General features: G+C 33.0%; 1 protein-coding gene across 4 annotated transcripts in view; it reads right to left on the bottom strand.

Annotated features, from left to right (window-relative positions):
• Positions 1-3,227: 3,227 nt before the first annotated feature.
• Positions 3,228-17,246, bottom strand: part of Phc3 (polyhomeotic homolog 3) — a 71,619-nt gene continuing 57,600 nt past the window's right edge. For all 4 annotated transcript variants that reach the window (XM_077795312.1, XM_077795311.1, XM_026395001.2 and 1 more), the window contains 5 exons: positions 13,969-14,128; positions 11,169-11,283; positions 9,246-9,378; positions 8,915-9,146; positions 3,228-3,654 (listed from right to left, as the gene is read on the bottom strand). In XM_077795312.1, coding sequence (XP_077651438.1) covers positions 3,500-3,654; positions 8,915-9,146; positions 9,246-9,378; positions 11,169-11,283; positions 13,969-14,128 — 795 coding nt within the window. In that variant the 3' untranslated portion in view covers positions 3,228-3,499. The remainder of the gene's footprint in view (positions 3,655-8,914; positions 9,147-9,245; positions 9,379-11,168; positions 11,284-13,968; positions 14,129-17,246) is intronic.

The raw sequence follows: 17,246 nt of genomic DNA on the forward strand, positions 1-17,246 counted from the left end.
AAAGCATAGGCTAAGACTATACAACTCCATTGTTTCCCTACTATATTTGTGCCTTGGTGGTACTAAAACCTTGAATATATAGATACTAGGCTTTAAGAAATTTATCTGAACAAGTCAGTGAGAGCTGGAGTACTACGAGACAGAGATCAATCCAAGACTTATCTTTGTGAATAAATGTCTGGTATAATTTCACACAATATATGATTAGGTATGTCAAAAAATTATTCAAAGGCATGGTCACAATAATACCTGTTTTAGGTATTACTCTGAGTGTTTCTGCATACCAGGAAGCAAAAATAAACAGTGGAATACCTTTTAAAATATCATTTCCTTCTTAAATTAGGTAAAATGTGAACATTAACATCAAAAGTAAAGCAATCTGTTCAGTGTTGAAATGGGCTAAACTAACAACAACAATAACAAAAAGGCCAATGTCCTGGTCTGTGGCTTTCCCATTCTCAAGCTTGTTGATTAACATTTCTTTAATTCATTTCTGCCTTCTCTATCCCTAGGTGGCCTTTAAACTTGGACTTAAAGTTCTGTTTAAAGGACTCCATAGCAAATTTTAAAAAGTGATATGCCACCAAAGAATGACAACAACTCTTTTACTGTACTGATTATATCAAAGCTGCAGAGCTGTGTTTTACACATGTCTACACAAAGCTTGATGCATATTAATGTCATATAAAAATAACTTTTTTACAAACCAGCTCTTTCAAGGTTTTTGACTAGGAACACAAAGCTTAAAGCAACTAAAATTTCAAAATTATGGTCTTTCTCCCCCCCCCCCAATGGGAGAAGAGTGCAACACTTTAAAGAAGTTAAAAAATGCAAATTTAGATAGCAAAAATAGGAAGAATCCCCCATGTTCCCTTTTGCTTATTATTCCTTCTCTCTAGTCAAAACCCTAAAACACTCAGTAATATGAAAGGAAATGAAAACAATAGCACTCTCCCCACATATATCATAGTGAAGCTGCCTAAACTTCAGGAGAGGTGGACGATCAGTATCATATATTTCCATTATCTATAAGAAGCTTTGAAATTAAGAAGACTAAATCATCTAGAAAGAAATAGCTGCATCAATGGGAGAATTACCAGTTGATAAGCAGATGAGCCATTTCTAAATCAATTCACTTGAAAAAAGCAAGTTTATCTTCTAGGTATGTTTTGAGTGGGTTACAACAGAATTACAAGGACCATAAATAGATGTTCTCCAACAGAAACTCCTCTGGGCACAGGGGTTTTCCAGTTTAGAACAACTTACATTAGTAGAAGAAGAAAATAAAAGGAACTTTCAACATAGTTCAAAGTTAATACCTTAAAGGTTATAAACAAAATAGTTATGGGAGATAAATAATTATTGCTAGAGGAGCTATCCCTGAAAATCCACAATTAATATAAAATTGATTTAACTACAATAAAGTTTTAATTCCAGGGGAGATTTTCCTTTGTGCCTCCCTCCCTCCATACATGGACAATCTCTTAATACTGCTTAGCATATGTTTTATGTTCTGAAATTGCAAGATGAGGGGAAAAGCACATCACAATTATGTCCTGATGATTAACTACTAATAAATGAAAACTGTAGAGTACCTACCTTTCCTTGAACTTTAATCCAATAATTAAAACTGTGATACAAAGAAATATGTAACATAGACTATAAGCTATTGTGGGTCTGGAACATGAGCCTTCCATTATATTACACATTCTAACCCTACACATGACTATCAGTAAACATCTTTTTTAAAAACAACTACACAAAGAATCCCACAAAGCATACATTCAAACAAGAGGCATCTAAAGATTAAAAAAATTACCCGCTATATTTTTGTATAAAAATAATCAACATTTTCTAATGTACACAAAGCCAAAAGATAAATATCTGTGATGTCTTGTGACATCTTTAGTTTTTTACTAGCTCAACGCAATCTTTTTGAAAACAGCAGTGAAATGACTGAAACTCACGGACTCTCTGTTTTCATTTAATGAACTTCGTGGCCAAATATCAATGTATTTTCCTTCAATCACATGTAAAAGATAAGATATAGGAAATGACAGAAACTTTCACAGTCTTCTCAAATAAAACATTTGACACCCAAGACTATAAAGCTGTCAGGACTCCACAATATTTTTAGTGTCCTAATTCTATGGAAAACTAACTGAAAAGTTAGTGAAAAAGTTTTGCTTCATAGTTTTTTTAAGTTAGATCTGATCATCCAAGAGAAATCACTTGGTAAGTATTCTGCAGGAAGCATGCAAAGATTTAGTAAAGGAAAAAGGAATGTGCATGTTCAATACTAGAAGAAATCCAAAGTGCAATCACATATCCACCCAAAACTTCCTTGCCAGAAAATGGTGCCCTGGTTCTTAAGTGTAATTATATTATGCCTTCATCAGTGCGCAGCACAGAGATAAGAAAGATAACTAATATGAATCAGTACTGAGTGCCAAATTGTAAGCTAGTCTTTATTTGATAGACCAATTTTATGGATTTATCTCCTTTTTCTATTATGCTTAATAAACTGGAAAAATACTTCAGAACATTAATGCTATATGAATAATACTTCCATTACATGTTTCCTCATTATGAACCATCTGTTTAAAATGTTCCTTTGAGTGAAAGAATTAAAATTTTTTATTCCTTCCTCATCAGCGCTGCTCAACCTTGGCACTGGTGGCATTTTTTACTAGATAATTCTTTGTTGTGGTGGGCTGTTCTATACATTGTAAGAAATTTTGTAACATCTCTGGCCTCCTACTAGACATCAGTAGCAACCTCACCCAAACTCAGTTCTGATCTATGACAATCAAAATGTTTTTAGATGTTGGCAAATGTTCTCTGGAGAGCAAACCAATCTCTATCAAGAGGCACAGCTCTAAATGTACAAACTCTGAGAGGAAAACTTGTCAGGCAAGCCAAATTATCTGAAATAGAAATCAACTCTTTTGACCTCCAGATCAGTATCATTTATGCTAGAACACAATCCTTTCTTAGAGCATTTGTTAAAGACATTTTTAAGAATGCAAACTGATATTTCAATGCATATGATCCCATCATTGGACTCTTAAATTATTCCATATCTTTATGACAACCTTTAGAGAATGAATAGAGTACAAAAATGTATGAGAAAAGTGAATCAAAAGAGAAGTGTAAATCATCAAGTTACTTTCAAAAGAATTCTTTATATTAATGATAAACATCACTTTTAAAAATTATCTAGCATAACATGTTTCTTTGAAAAATACCATGGCCCTTTATAGCAGCTTTTTCAATGTTGCATGTAACCTGTAAAATCAATTTTACCAATGTTGACTAATCATGAAAATGTATGATGAATAATTATATTGTAGAAGAAATGTCAACACTTGATGTGGAGTTCCCAGTGTGCTTGGCCATCTATCATAAGTGTAATATTCTAGGCCAACTTAGGCCTTTACCTTACAAGTCTGTTTAAAAAGAGTAAAACTGGTGTTATATCAAAGCCTTATTGTTCTTGTTAAGATTCCTTCAGAGAGTTGATGCGTGCACAGATCTTCAGGGCTGGGCCTAGCTTGATATTCATTGCACTCATGAGATGGTCTTCTTTTAACAAGAGAAGGGCCTGTCCATCAATCTCTTGTGCCCTGAACTCGTCTGCAATATCCTGACAACCTGGAATTTAATCAGAGGACGGAGTTTAGAATTAAATACTTGACAACTAGACATAATTCCTAACAGCAATAGCTATACTCTCACTGGGTCTAAGAATCTGAAATACAAGTTGATAAACAAATGAAATTTATATACAGTAGCCTGGGATTCATCCTTGAAAAAGAGACTATTTGTTAGCATTCTGAAAATAAAAATTCAAAATCAATGTAAAGAGACTTCCTTGGAATTCTTGCTCTAAAAATAATCAGAGGTAAAAATGTACAGAGTAATCATAACATTTCCTTCATAAAAAGGACTCTATCACCTTGAAGCATGCCACACATGCTTGGATTAACTAGTAGATACATCTCATGAACTTTGTATAATGTATCCTTCACATATAGGTACAGAGGAATGAAATATAATGTTCTGGGGCTGGGGTTGTGGCTCAGTGGTGGAGTGCTCACCTGGCATAGGAGGGGCATTGGGTTTGATCCTCACCACATAAAAATAAATAAATAAAATGAAGGTATTATATCCAACTACAACCAAAAAAAAATTAAAAAAAAAGAAATACAATGTTCTGCTATTTAAATGATAATCTGGAAATATTTTCTTAAGTATCAGAATACCATTTTCATTATCATTTGTACCTTATTCTAAATTATAATCTTTGTTGCCAAATATCTCTGAAATATTATTGTTCACTCAGGACAGACCCAATCCCTTGAGATTATAGTTATCAATGTATTGCAATATTGCTGAAATATGCTACTTTTTTTTTAAATTATAATTTCAGGGCTGGGGAAGAGTACTTGCCTAGCACATGCAAGGCACTGGGTTTGAGCCTCAGCACCACATAAAAAAATAAAGGTATAAAAAATTATAATTTCAACCTTGAATCCTAAGAAACACATTCTCATTGAAATTATGAACTTCCATGCCAGTCTTCTGACAAATAACGAATATTTTAACTCAGCTTAAATCAGATGCTTTAGCAGGTAACAATACTAGTGTCCACTTGAGCCTCAAATGTTTTTGTTATATACCAAAATTTTTGCACATCCAAGTTACTCAGTAACTTCCCTATTAGAGGTAAAGAAACCAATAGTTTAGGAAATGAATGATGAAGCCAAGAAGAAAGAATGAAAATGAACTAAAAACTTAACTTTAAAGTGTTTTTATTTTACTCAATCAGCATTCAAAGAGAAAATACAAAAACTAAAAGATGTATGTACATTCCATGTATGTATTATATATCAAAATACATTCTGTCGTGTATGACTAAAAAAAAAACTAAAAGATAATGAAGAATAGAAATGATTACATTACACCTTGGCCATCACAATTTTGCTAGAATAATATTTGTCTTCTATTGCAAATATATCATCCCTTCATTTGTATGTCTCCTACCTTAATAACATCAGCACCAAACGCAAAGCATTATAGGTGCAAGATACATATATTTATGAATGAGTGAAGAACTGGATAAGTGAATAAAAGGTAAACAATTAACAAAAATATACTCTACTACAGAAGAATTATCTGTAAGAGTAAATCACTTTTTTTGTGTTCAGCTGTGAGGCCACCTTTTCTCTTAGTTGTTTCTTTTCCTGTGTCCTGTTTTTATCTTTACTATTTCCTATATGGCATCCAGCCCTTCAATTTCTCTATTTTAATAATTTCTCAGATTTTTTAAAGTCAGCATTTTGGTACCCTCTACAGAATGTTTATGGTTTTGCCCATGTATCATTTAAAAGAAACTATAGAGATGAAAGATTACTCACCATAGAAAAGCCCCTTTTCTTTTCCCAGAGGTAGCTCTCAACAAAACTGGGCAGACAAAACTGACTAATCTTGCATCTAGTTGTGACTTCATCCTTCTTTTTATGAAAGAACTAGTGTTCTTCTCTCTTCAGTCTTACTTACAAGAACACAGGAAAGGAAAGAGAAAGATAGGATAGAACTTAGATTCAGAAAACAGGAGCAATGAGAAGTAATGAGGACCATAAGAGCTATATTTGGGAATAGAAATGAGTTCTCCATAAGGAAAATATATAGCACGCTCTTTCTTATTCCTCTGCATTGAGAGATTCCTCTGCAGATCAGATGTCTTTTCATAGGTGGACAGTAAAAGTATTGGTAAAATAATAAAGAACAAAAAGTGATTTGGAAAACAGCATCGTTAGACAGGAAAGTTTATTTTGAGAAACTTGGATCATAACTAACTTACGCCAACCTCCAAAAAATATAGTTACATTAGTATAAATATGAGAAAATGAAGTGCCTTTTAAAACAGGGGAACAGGGAAACAGAAGTAAATACACTTCTAAAAACTCAGTATAGAAAAACATTTAAAAAACCAAGTGCTCAAGATACAGTGAACTGAAGTTCTGTGAGCTTCCAACATTAGTTTATACTTCTGTAAAATGGTTGGAACTCAGTGATGTGCAATAAATATACACCAACTGAAGCAACCAGTCGGCTCAGCTGCTTTTACCTCAGAGGAACCAAGTACAGTGTAGTTCTCAGTATGGACAGAGACGTTTGCACTAGGTCTCAAATGATCCCTACAAATGAACAGAATCACTTCCCCATTTAAACCCAAAATTTTTAAAAATGCCCTACATAAAAACTGATTAGTAAGATTAGTAAAAAGATCACTTATCACTCAATTCAGAATAAACAACTCTCAAAACTAGTTTAACAAAATACCAGTTAAATATTCATACTTTGAAGAAATAATTCCCTATTTTACATGCTTGTTGAGAAATCTTGTTGATCCACATAATACAGAATAATATTTGCAAAAGGTAATTCACCACACAAGGAAGAGTTAAAGAAGATAACCCACATAATTTTTTGAAAATAAGAATTGTTCTTATAGAGAACTTTTTATGTATGAGAAGTTATAAGACAGTTTTTAACTGTGGTGACAGTTCTGAGAGATGTGTGTACTACATGTAAGCACAAACAGTCCCAACAGAATGGTTAACAAGATGATATACAAAAAAAACCTTAGCAGTAAAATAGAGGTGCCCTGATTAGAAGGGGAAGGAAGTTTACCCTGGAAAGAAACAATACAAGAGATTACAAAATTGATGAGCATGTTCATACCATGAGAAAAGCTTGGGAAGACACTACTCCAAGAAAATAAACAGTCCTGAATAAAGTAAAAGAGACTCAAAAGGAAATTCACAAAGCCTAGAGGATACAGGTATGTCCTGGTATAAGATTTACCTTAAGCTACAGGCATTATTCGGAGACAAAATTTAAGAAAGGTGGGGTAATTGATCACAAAAATAAGCTGCTTATCTGGCCTGTGGAAGCAGTCAAGAAATACTCACATTTTATCAGTAAAGGGAAAGAGTTATACTAAGTAGACTCTAAAACAGCACCAAGTAATTATAAATTATAAGGCAGTCTCCTTTTAAGGATAATATTCTCTAAAGAACTCAGAACAAAATTAAGTGCCTAGATGAACTCATTGACAAGCACCCCAAGTTTAGCAATAATAAGTTGAATTTCTTTTTTTTAACCTCAAATGAAGCACGAATGGGACACAAAAAATTGGCCTATGTTCTAATAAAGCAGCCAATAGTAGCAATAGAGCAAATGGATCCTGGGAAAATTAGCCCAAAAAACCACATTAAGTGATAAAAGAATCAGCAATAGCTATTATTTGTTAATTATTTGGGCAATTAATTTCCTGAGGATGTATACCAACTCTCCTCTCCAAAAGGAAAGGAGTATTTCTCCCAAATGAGAAAGGAGACTCACAAATAGATCACATGCTCCACTTGGAAGATGAGGACTACTGAAGATGATAGAATCAAAGTACAACCCCAGATGATTAGTACAGATTCCAGTGTTAATTCCTAAGACAACTATACTGGTCCCAAGAGTAAAATTTGTTTTATTAAATACTAAAACCACAACCAATGAAGATTCACTATCCTCTAGTATATTGAGTTTAAAGCAGGTTATAAACCCACATGGTGGGCAATTAACTCAGACCTTAGTTATCTTAGGCATATGCTTAAAATTTTCACATGAAAAAAGTATACCTGCTTTAAACAATTCCATCTTTCTATTAAAATGGCCATATTTTAACATTTTATTAAAGTTTTATAAAAGCTATATTTAATAAAACGCCAGAGAGTTCTGTATGTAAGTTAAAATGGGAAGCAGCTTTTAAAATTATTATTTCTAAATATATTTTCTTGCATACCACATTAGCTATAAGTATTCTTCTGAGACTTTGGTCACCTTTACAGAAAGTCAGCAATAATAGCTAAATAATTTGTTTATAGGAGTCTGGTAGATAATTCTAATGAGACATATTATCCTAGAAATCTTGAATCAAGAAAAATAATATGATTCACAAAACCAAAAGGAAACATTTTAAAATCTCATTTACCATATTCATAAAGTCAAAGTGAGTAAGATTTGCTGATTTAAAATAAATATATCATCTTAACATATATAAACAGTACAGGTCTCATCATGAGCAACTGATGTCTCTAGTTGCCCACCCCTTGGAGAGAGTGGATATGATCATTGTTGCTTTAAAGAAAAAAGGAGACTTAAGTTGATGGAAAGAATATCAAACTGAGAGAACAGGAAAACATAAATAAGAAGATTATCTTCAATATTAGAATCATATTGTAGTAGAGGGAGGATCTCAAGCAGTTAGTAAATTTTTTTAAATATTCAACTGTTGAAGTTTGTTTATTGAAAGGAATTAAAGAACACTGCTTCCTTTAAAAGAACCAGCTTGATTTTTTAAAAAGAAACCAAAATTTTATCATTTTATATATCTCTATTAGCTTTCAAAAATGTTTAAAAAATACTAGTCTCATTTCATTTTTATAAAGGTTAAAATAGGAAATAAGAAGAAATAGAATAGAAAAATAGAGTAGAAGGGAAGAAGTGTCTGATTCAATCTCTCTACTGACCTCTCGAGAGAAATCAGACTGAAGAGAAGAGAGCACCTTAATACTGAAGAGAAGAGAGCACCTTAATATCTTCACCAGCTGGGGTGTCACAGAAGCAGGACTAGTCAGTTTTTATCAACTTGGGGGTATGAAAAAAATACCCAGTTGTGCTGAGGGAATAAGCAAGAGGAAACAGATCAAACTTCAATAGCAAATGCCATTTAATTTATACATACACGCAGACTTCTCTAGCCCTTTTGTGCAAAAATATGGATGGATCTAACATCATTCCTGAGTGTCAATACACAAGAAAAACATTAAAGTCAAAATGGTGAATTACATACCAGGTAAAGAATGGATGAAGGCCCAGACATCATCAACTGTCCATATAGAGGGCTCTGTCTGTGTAACTGGTAACAAGTCACTGTTCTCGGGCATTTTCCTAATTCTTACTTCTCGAAGCTCACGTTCTCTCTCCCGCTCACTCTGCCTGCGCAAACGAGTTGTCATAGCAGATGGTACAGAATCTTCATGAGAAGCCAAGTCTTCTTCTGCAGATGGATAAGTAATTGGAAGCTGGAAAATGTAGTACAAGTAAAATACAGCATTGTATTTTGCATTTTCTTTGTTACTTCTGAAAAGGGTATAGTATATTAAAGCAAGGTTTCTACAGACCTGCCTAAGGATATGTTCTCTTGCTGCCCCATCAGGGCCACTTGGACGACGACCACGATGCCCAAGGCTTTGATTATCAGGTTTACGATTCCAACGACTAAGTGCAAATTTTTTAGAACAGCTAACATTGTACCTAGGAAATTCAAATGAGAAAAAAATATTAAATGATGACATGAGACACTCCATTTAGTGTTTAATTATGACTTTAAAGTGTAATTATGAATCAGGAAGTGCCTTTTCTTCACTAAGGAACATAATACCTCATAAAATAAAGCCCAAATTAGTCAATGGATTTGTGTATTTATAATACATCTCAATATAACATTGGATACCTATTAAAAGATACTGATTACAGCATGATAGTGAGAACCTTTCTGTAAAATACAACTAATTTTTATAGCAACAAAAACATTCAAAGTTCCAGAAAAAAAATTATAGTAAATATTTAGAATCTATTCAAACTGGTATTTTCCCAAGTAATAATTTCTGAAGAGAGATTAATAAAAAAGATATTGATGTAGTAGAGGGAGGATCTCAAGCAGTTAGTAAATTTCTTAAAATATTATAAAAATCAAAGTAAAAATATATAAAGTTGGAATTTCAAAGTTACAACAAATGCACTGTGCTCATTATTCAGGAAATTTGGAAGGACATCTTGATTCTTTAAAATTGGTTTATTTTTCTTTTATATCCACAGACTGCCTAATATTTTTGAACACAGATCTTTATAAGGCATGATGCTGTCTTCAAGAGTCTTATACCATCTAGTAGATCTCAGAGCCCTAGAACAAAGACTGATAAACTTTTCTTATAAAGGGCCATGACAGCTATTCATCCCTGTCACTGTAGTGTGAAAGCAGCCACAGAAACTGATAAATGAGCATGGCTGTGTTCCAATAAAACTTTTCAATTTAAACACTGAAATTTGAATTTCATGTAATTTTCACATGTCATGAAATATATAAGCAGCAGGAAGAACTTGTCCTGGGTGAGTTTGCCAACTCACTCCTAGAAAGAATAAAACAAAATTATCGTAGAAACAAATTTCTAAAAAACTTTGCATGTTGTGGAATGTGCAAATTAAGAAATTAAGTTAAAACATGAGTTCAATATAATTTTATTACAGAACTATCAATATGAAAGACTGAATAATAGACTGACAAGTGAAATAATCCATTTTTGGAGGAAACAAGTAATAAGAGTTTTACTATGTATACTTTGGTGGCACCAATACAAAATAAAATATTCAAGAAAGAAATTCACTGGTGTATATAAATTAAGATCTTAAATTCTTTGAGGGAATTTAAGAGAACTACTTTTTTGAACAGAATTTCAAAATAACCAACCTGTGCATAAAATCAACTTTAGTGGTAAATATCAGAGTGGGTACTGATAATACTACACTTAGGAGTTACAAGCTTAATGAAGAAATAACTTTTTTTTTTTGCTAGTAATACTCTTTGTCTAATAATTACCATTGAAAACATTAATTTAGAAAAGATATTTTTCTGTCAGATGTTAACAATGTGGAGAACTTATCTGTTGTTATTCAATAACAAACCTAAAATATGTATAGAATATGATTCAAACAAATGAAAGCACTTTAAAATAAATTAAATCCAAATATTTCAGTACTGGTAAAACAAGTGGATGATTAAAAACCATTTCGGTATACTTCAACATTATATTACACTGTAAAACTGATTCTAAGTGTTATGAATAGGTAATTTTCACAGTGCATAATCTACTAACATAGTAATCTAGTAACATTATACCAATGTAGCTCCATATAATGTCAAATTATTCCTCTGAATTACAGTATCTACATTTTCTATTGTTAAATTATACAAGAGGCTTTTTTTTTTTTTTTTTTGGCAGCGGTTATTGTCTTGTCCTTTAGGGAATTCAAGAATACAGAAATACCTTTTGGCACATGACATAGTGCAGAATCGTTTTGACCGTAAAAATTCATTAGCATATCCCATTTTCCCACAGAATTCACACTTGAGCAACTCACTGTCCATTTCTTCTAATGTGTCTAAAAAATAAAAAATAAAATAAAGGTAACAAAGGGGAAAAGTTCCAAAAAGTTAATTGTAGCATATATTTTTTTTAGCTCTATATGGGTTAAATACTTCTACTAGACCAATAGTCCATTGCTTTTTAATTCATAGTCCCTCTGGCAGAGCCAAAGCCTTCAAAAACAACCACCTCCTTCTTCAACATAAAAATCATATGGACTTTTTCTCTATATAAATGAGTATAACATTTTTCCTTTTTTTTTTTTTTTCCTGTGGTGCTGGGGATGGAACCCAGGGCCTTGTGTATTCGAGGCAAACACTCTACCAACTGAGCTATATCTCCAGCCTGAGTATAACATTTTTAAAGGTTCATTTTGCTAAGATCCAGCATGTCTAAAATATGAAAACTTTATAAACACTATGAGAAACAAAGATGAATAAGACATAATCACTATCCTCCACAAAGAACACTTTCAAAAAACTGTGTGAGATGTGAATTTTAAAAAATTGTGCTGCGGAGATATATAGCAGGGAAGCCTTAATTCTAGCTGAAAGTATGAGGATAACTTCATAATTGTGCAATTTTGATGTCTGATATTAAAAGAGAATATAAAAATAACTCTAAAAGAGCTGCTAGAATATATGATAGAACATAAAAAGATAAATATATCTAATTGTAAAACAGTTCCTATTAGTTATATTGTATTTAATAAAAAATAACAGATTAAGCCTTAAAAAAATCACAAATTGTTTCATAATTCTCAACAGCTGATAATTTTTTTCATCATGCTTCCCATTAAAGTAGAATGTTCTCCTTCTACCCCTACATTTTCTTCTTTAGACCATAAGCCAGAACCTACAGAAGCTTCCAAACTAAATCCTCAAATACTCAGAAGCAGTCACTATAAGCAAACAATTTAATCTTCATGACCCAGTTTTCTCTTTGTAAAATGAAGCTTACAATACCTTTCCCAAAGAACTTATGTAACAAATGAGTGCCCAAAAGACAGTAGGCATGAAAAATGTGACAGTTCCATTTCCTATTTTTCACATAAGAACTAAAAGTAATAAGATGTATAAGTGCTCAAGAAACACTTTAGTGAAACCTGTTAAATTTGTAAATCTACCATATGTTACCATTTTCTTGCATCATAATTCCTATGCTAAGTCATATAAAATATGCAGTTAAAAAGCACTCTAAATCATTTAGCTATGAGCTCATATGTACTCTTTCTATATTACTCTAATAAAGACTTATTAAGATGAAGTCAGGGACTCTAAAAATGTAAATATGAAGGGCATGTACTCTGTAAGCTCAGCCATTCACATTATCCCAGTTTAAGGCAGTGAGAAAAACATACTCTGAAATAATATTTGACACTATGGGACTCCAAATATATTATCTGACTATTAAAATCATGAACTAAAAAGTGGTCCATCTGTCCATCCTTCCTTTCTTCTCTCCCTCCTGCCTTCCTTTCTGGATCAAACCCTGCATGCTAGGCAAGCACTCTTAACACCAAGCTACAACCCCAGCCCCTAAGGGGCTATTTTAAGGAAATTCTAAAAGTCTTTAGACTTTTAGACTTCAAAAGCAGAAGTCATCAATTTATTTGCAATAAGGAAGAAACGGTCTCAACACAATTGAAAAAAAAAATCATTCCTTCCAATGACTTAGGGATGATTTTGACACAGTTGTGACCTAGTCAGAACATCTTACCAACACATTCCTGGGACATAATATCAGAACTCCCAAATATATTATATTTGTTATGCTTATCACCTGATCGAACTTTGAAAAGCCTATAACAGAGATAGAACCTCTCACTTAACCACTACACTACTGATACAACCCTAAAGAGTCCATTTCTTCAGTTGTTCCAAGATCAGGCTACAGCCAAACCTTTGCTTCAAAGTTGTTATTTTAACATTAACAAAACAATATATAATACCTGATAACAGGTTAGAATACCTTGTGAAGAACAAGAAACTGTTTTTGCTGGTGAGAGGGGGAGATACCAAAGAGATATATGGCTTAAGGATAATAGTCTAACAAAAGTAGACCTTCAGAATCTCATTTAAAAAAAAAAAAAAAAAACTTTGTGTTTATTTGTGTTTTCCTTCAGTCATTCTGAATACCAGTTTGACTTCTATGGACTATTCATTATTGAAATAAAGTCTATTTTAGAAGATTCTTTGACAGTAAGGAGGTTTAGTGATATTTTTATCTCTGAACAAATGTAATCACCTATTGACTGAAGAGTATATCCATCATATAATTTCAATACAACCTGGTTTCACCCATCAAAATATGGAAAGTCTAAAGCCAAACAACCCAGAAGCTCTAAATTTTTAAGCAAATTCAGTAAAATGGTATTTATTACTTAAGTTTCCTTTAAAAAAAAAAAGAAAGAAAAGAAAAAGAAGAATTTGTTGCTTTGATGCAAAACTTACAATTATTTTCTCTTATACATGATGAAACTTTTCCCAAATGTCAAACACATTGTACAAATTAACACCAATTTTGCTATTTTAATTATTTGGTCACTACAAGTCTGGTTAGCTTTCTCATTATTGTAGTCAAATAATGTACTGCATGAGAATAAAAATGCAAATTTTTAAGTAAAATCTGTGAAGAGTAAAAATCCATGTCCTGTTTCAAACAGTACAAGTTAAAGGGTATTTTAAGTGAATCCACATACCTTCAGCAATCATGTCTTCCATCTCTGTGTCTGAAGAATTGTCTGCATGCTTTGTATTATTCTGTATCTCTGGCTGAACACAAACAGAATTTATCACCTGATTATCCAAAAGAGGCCTTTTTTTCACAGGTTGTTCTATTAGCAAAGATGAACGGCTCACCTTTAAAAAGGAAAGAGAATAAAATGAAATAATCTCTGAAAGATATCTAGAAATAATTTGATTAAAATATCTCTTGAAATGAACAATGCTTGTGAAAATTTACTTGTTCAGTGATCGGCTCCATTAATTTAGTGCTTCATTTTTTAACTAAGGATTAAGGAGTCTCTTTTTGTGTGTGTGTGTGTGGGGGGGGGTACTGGGGATTGAACTCAGGGGCACTTGACCACTGGGCCATATCCCCAGCCCTATTTTGTATTTTATTTAGAAACAGAGTCTCACTGAGTTGCTTAGTGCTTACTTTTGCTGAGGATGGCTTTGAACTTTCAATCCTCTTGCCTCCACCTCCAGAGCCACTGGGATTATAGGAGAGTGAAGTCTCAACACAAACATCTTATTTTTAGTTACCAGGAGAGCAAAGGCTTCAAAGTCTTTGTGAAATGGAAACTACTGTCTTAGTTTAGGCAAGTAATTGATTTAGTAATTCCAGAATTAATACAAACATAGTGCAGGTTATCCTACACTATGAATATTTCAGTAGTTCTGCCCAACACCAAGCAAGGCTATAACCATCAGTACATTTAGGAGTTGGATGGGTTTCCTTTGATGTTTTTGTTTTGTGGTGCTAGAGACTGAACTCCAGGGCCTTGAGGTTGCTAGGCAAGAGCTCCATCACCATGCTATACCCCCAGCTCTTTTGTTAACTTTAAAAAACATTACTCAATTAAACAATTCTCTCTCAAGTTCTATGTGGTGACTAATCTTTTTCCTTCAGAAACTTTAGTGTTTTCCATCTGAATGCAACACAAATAAAAGATGAACAATACATTTTTTAAGTAGTGGGGCAAAGCAAGGGCCTCCCACATGCTTAGGCAGGCACTCTACCATTGAACTATAACCTCCAGCCCACATTGTGTATATTTTATAATGTTTTTAAAATATTTTTTTTTAGTTTTAAATGGACAGCATGCCTTTATTTTATTTATTTTTATGTGGCGCTGAGGCTCGAACCCAGTGCCTCACAGTGGTAAACAAGCACTTTATTACTGAGCCACAACCCCAGCCCCAGATAAGGAAACTCTATAAAAGGACTAAATTTATTGCTTTATAAAAGCAAAATCAGGTCTAGAACTCAAGTCTCCTAACTTCTAGTAGGTCAGCAACCTAACCTACTAAAATCACAAAAGGAAAGTCCTCAAACATTGTTAACATTAACATCAACAACATATTCACAATGTTTAGTTACCTGATTATCATGAATACTCATTTGAATACTCAGAACTATTTTCAGGAGAAATTAAACACACACACACACACACACACATTTACTGATTCTCCAGGTAAGCCTTCAGCTAAAAATGATGATTAGATACCAGGTGAGGTGGCACATGCCTGTAATCCCAGCAGCTCAGGAGGCTGAGGCAAGAGGATCAAGAATTCAGAGTCAGCCTCAGCAACAACAAGACACTAATAAGCAACTCAGTGAGACCTTGTCTGTAAATAAAATACAAAATAGGGCTCGGGATGTAGTTCAGTAGTTGAGCATCCAAGTTCAACTCCCGGTACCAAAAAAAAAAAAAAAAAAAGAAAAAGAAAAAGAAAGAAAGAAAGAGGATGATTAGAATATCTTTCTTCTCAAGACTGCTGGTTAAATCTTTTGTATCAGCTACACATAGGGAAATCACAGCTTAATGAAAATTTCTAAAATTAACTTTAGAGTATTATCAGCATTTTAAATGAAACAGATTTTTAAAATTTTGTTTCTTTCATTAAGATATTGAATATGCCTCAAAAAAATTTATAGAAGTTATTCCTGAAGGGGGGAAACTAATATTCAGTGCTGCCAAAGCCATATACTTTTGACAGACGAATAAACTTAATCTTTCCATAAAAATAATTTTACAATATATATCAGGTCATTTGGCTATATGTAATATGATAAAATAATCTTACTTCTATGAATTTAGGTTTAAAAAATACTGAAAGGAGGACAAAGGTTTATATAAAAGGAATTCTTTCAGAATTTCTTCTCTGGTGGTGGGGGGCTTCATACATGCTAGAGCATGTACACAACCTATCCCTCCAGCCTCACAGAACTATTTCAACAGTGAAAACGTTAAAATAATACAACAATGATGGGAGGATTACATAAATTATGGTTGTCAATAAAGTGGATTATGAAACCTTACAAAATTTTTCCAAAGTGTTATTAATGATATGGTAAGGGAGCCCAGCATGGTGGGACACACCTGTAATTCCAGCGACTCTGGAGGCTGAGGCAGGAAGATGGCAAGTTTGAGGTCAGCCTCAGCAATTTAGTGAGTCTCTGTCTCAAAGTAATAATAAAAAGGGCTGGGAATGTTGCTTTACTGGTAAAGTAATCCTAGGTTCAATCCCCAGTATCAAAAAAAAAAAAAAAAAAAGTTTAAAAAAATCTCTTTTAAAAAAAGATATGGAATGATAAATGCACAAAATTTATGATGTGAAAGTAGGATTATACAGGTAATAATGACAATTCTGATTATATAAACATACACACACTGTGGTATTACTTGGGATTATATGTCTTATACATTTCCCAAATTCTCATTTAGAACATGTATATCGTTTGTGCAATCTGAAAAACAAAAGTTCTAATTATCATTAGTGATAATAAAGAATAATTGTTATGGCTATTATGTGTCAGTCACTACACAGAATAATGTTTGCACGTTTAATTCTCACAACAACCCTAAGAGTAAAGAAACATCTCCATCTCCCAGACAAGCAAAATGAAGACCAGAAAGGTTGAATAACTTTACAAAATCGGTTAGTATGCAGCACAACCAGGATCCAAACAAACATTTTAATTACACATATGGTTTTGTTTAAGTAGGGAGAAAAGACTTCCTCCATCTACAATACCAACATATTAATAAATCCAAGTTAACACACATATACACATGCAGAAAACACCACAAAAGCAACTATCAAAATACCAGATTTTCGGAGCTAGGGTTGTAGCTCAATGGTAGAGGGCTTGCCTAGCACGTGCAAGGCGCTGGGTTCGATCCTCAGCACCACATAAAAGTAAATAAATAAAATAAAGGTATTGTGTCCAACTACAACTGAAAAAACAAAA

This window comes from Urocitellus parryii, chromosome 2, assembly GCF_045843805.1.
Source record: "Urocitellus parryii isolate mUroPar1 chromosome 2, mUroPar1.hap1, whole genome shotgun sequence".
Lineage (NCBI taxonomy): Eukaryota > Metazoa > Chordata > Mammalia > Rodentia > Sciuridae > Urocitellus > Urocitellus parryii.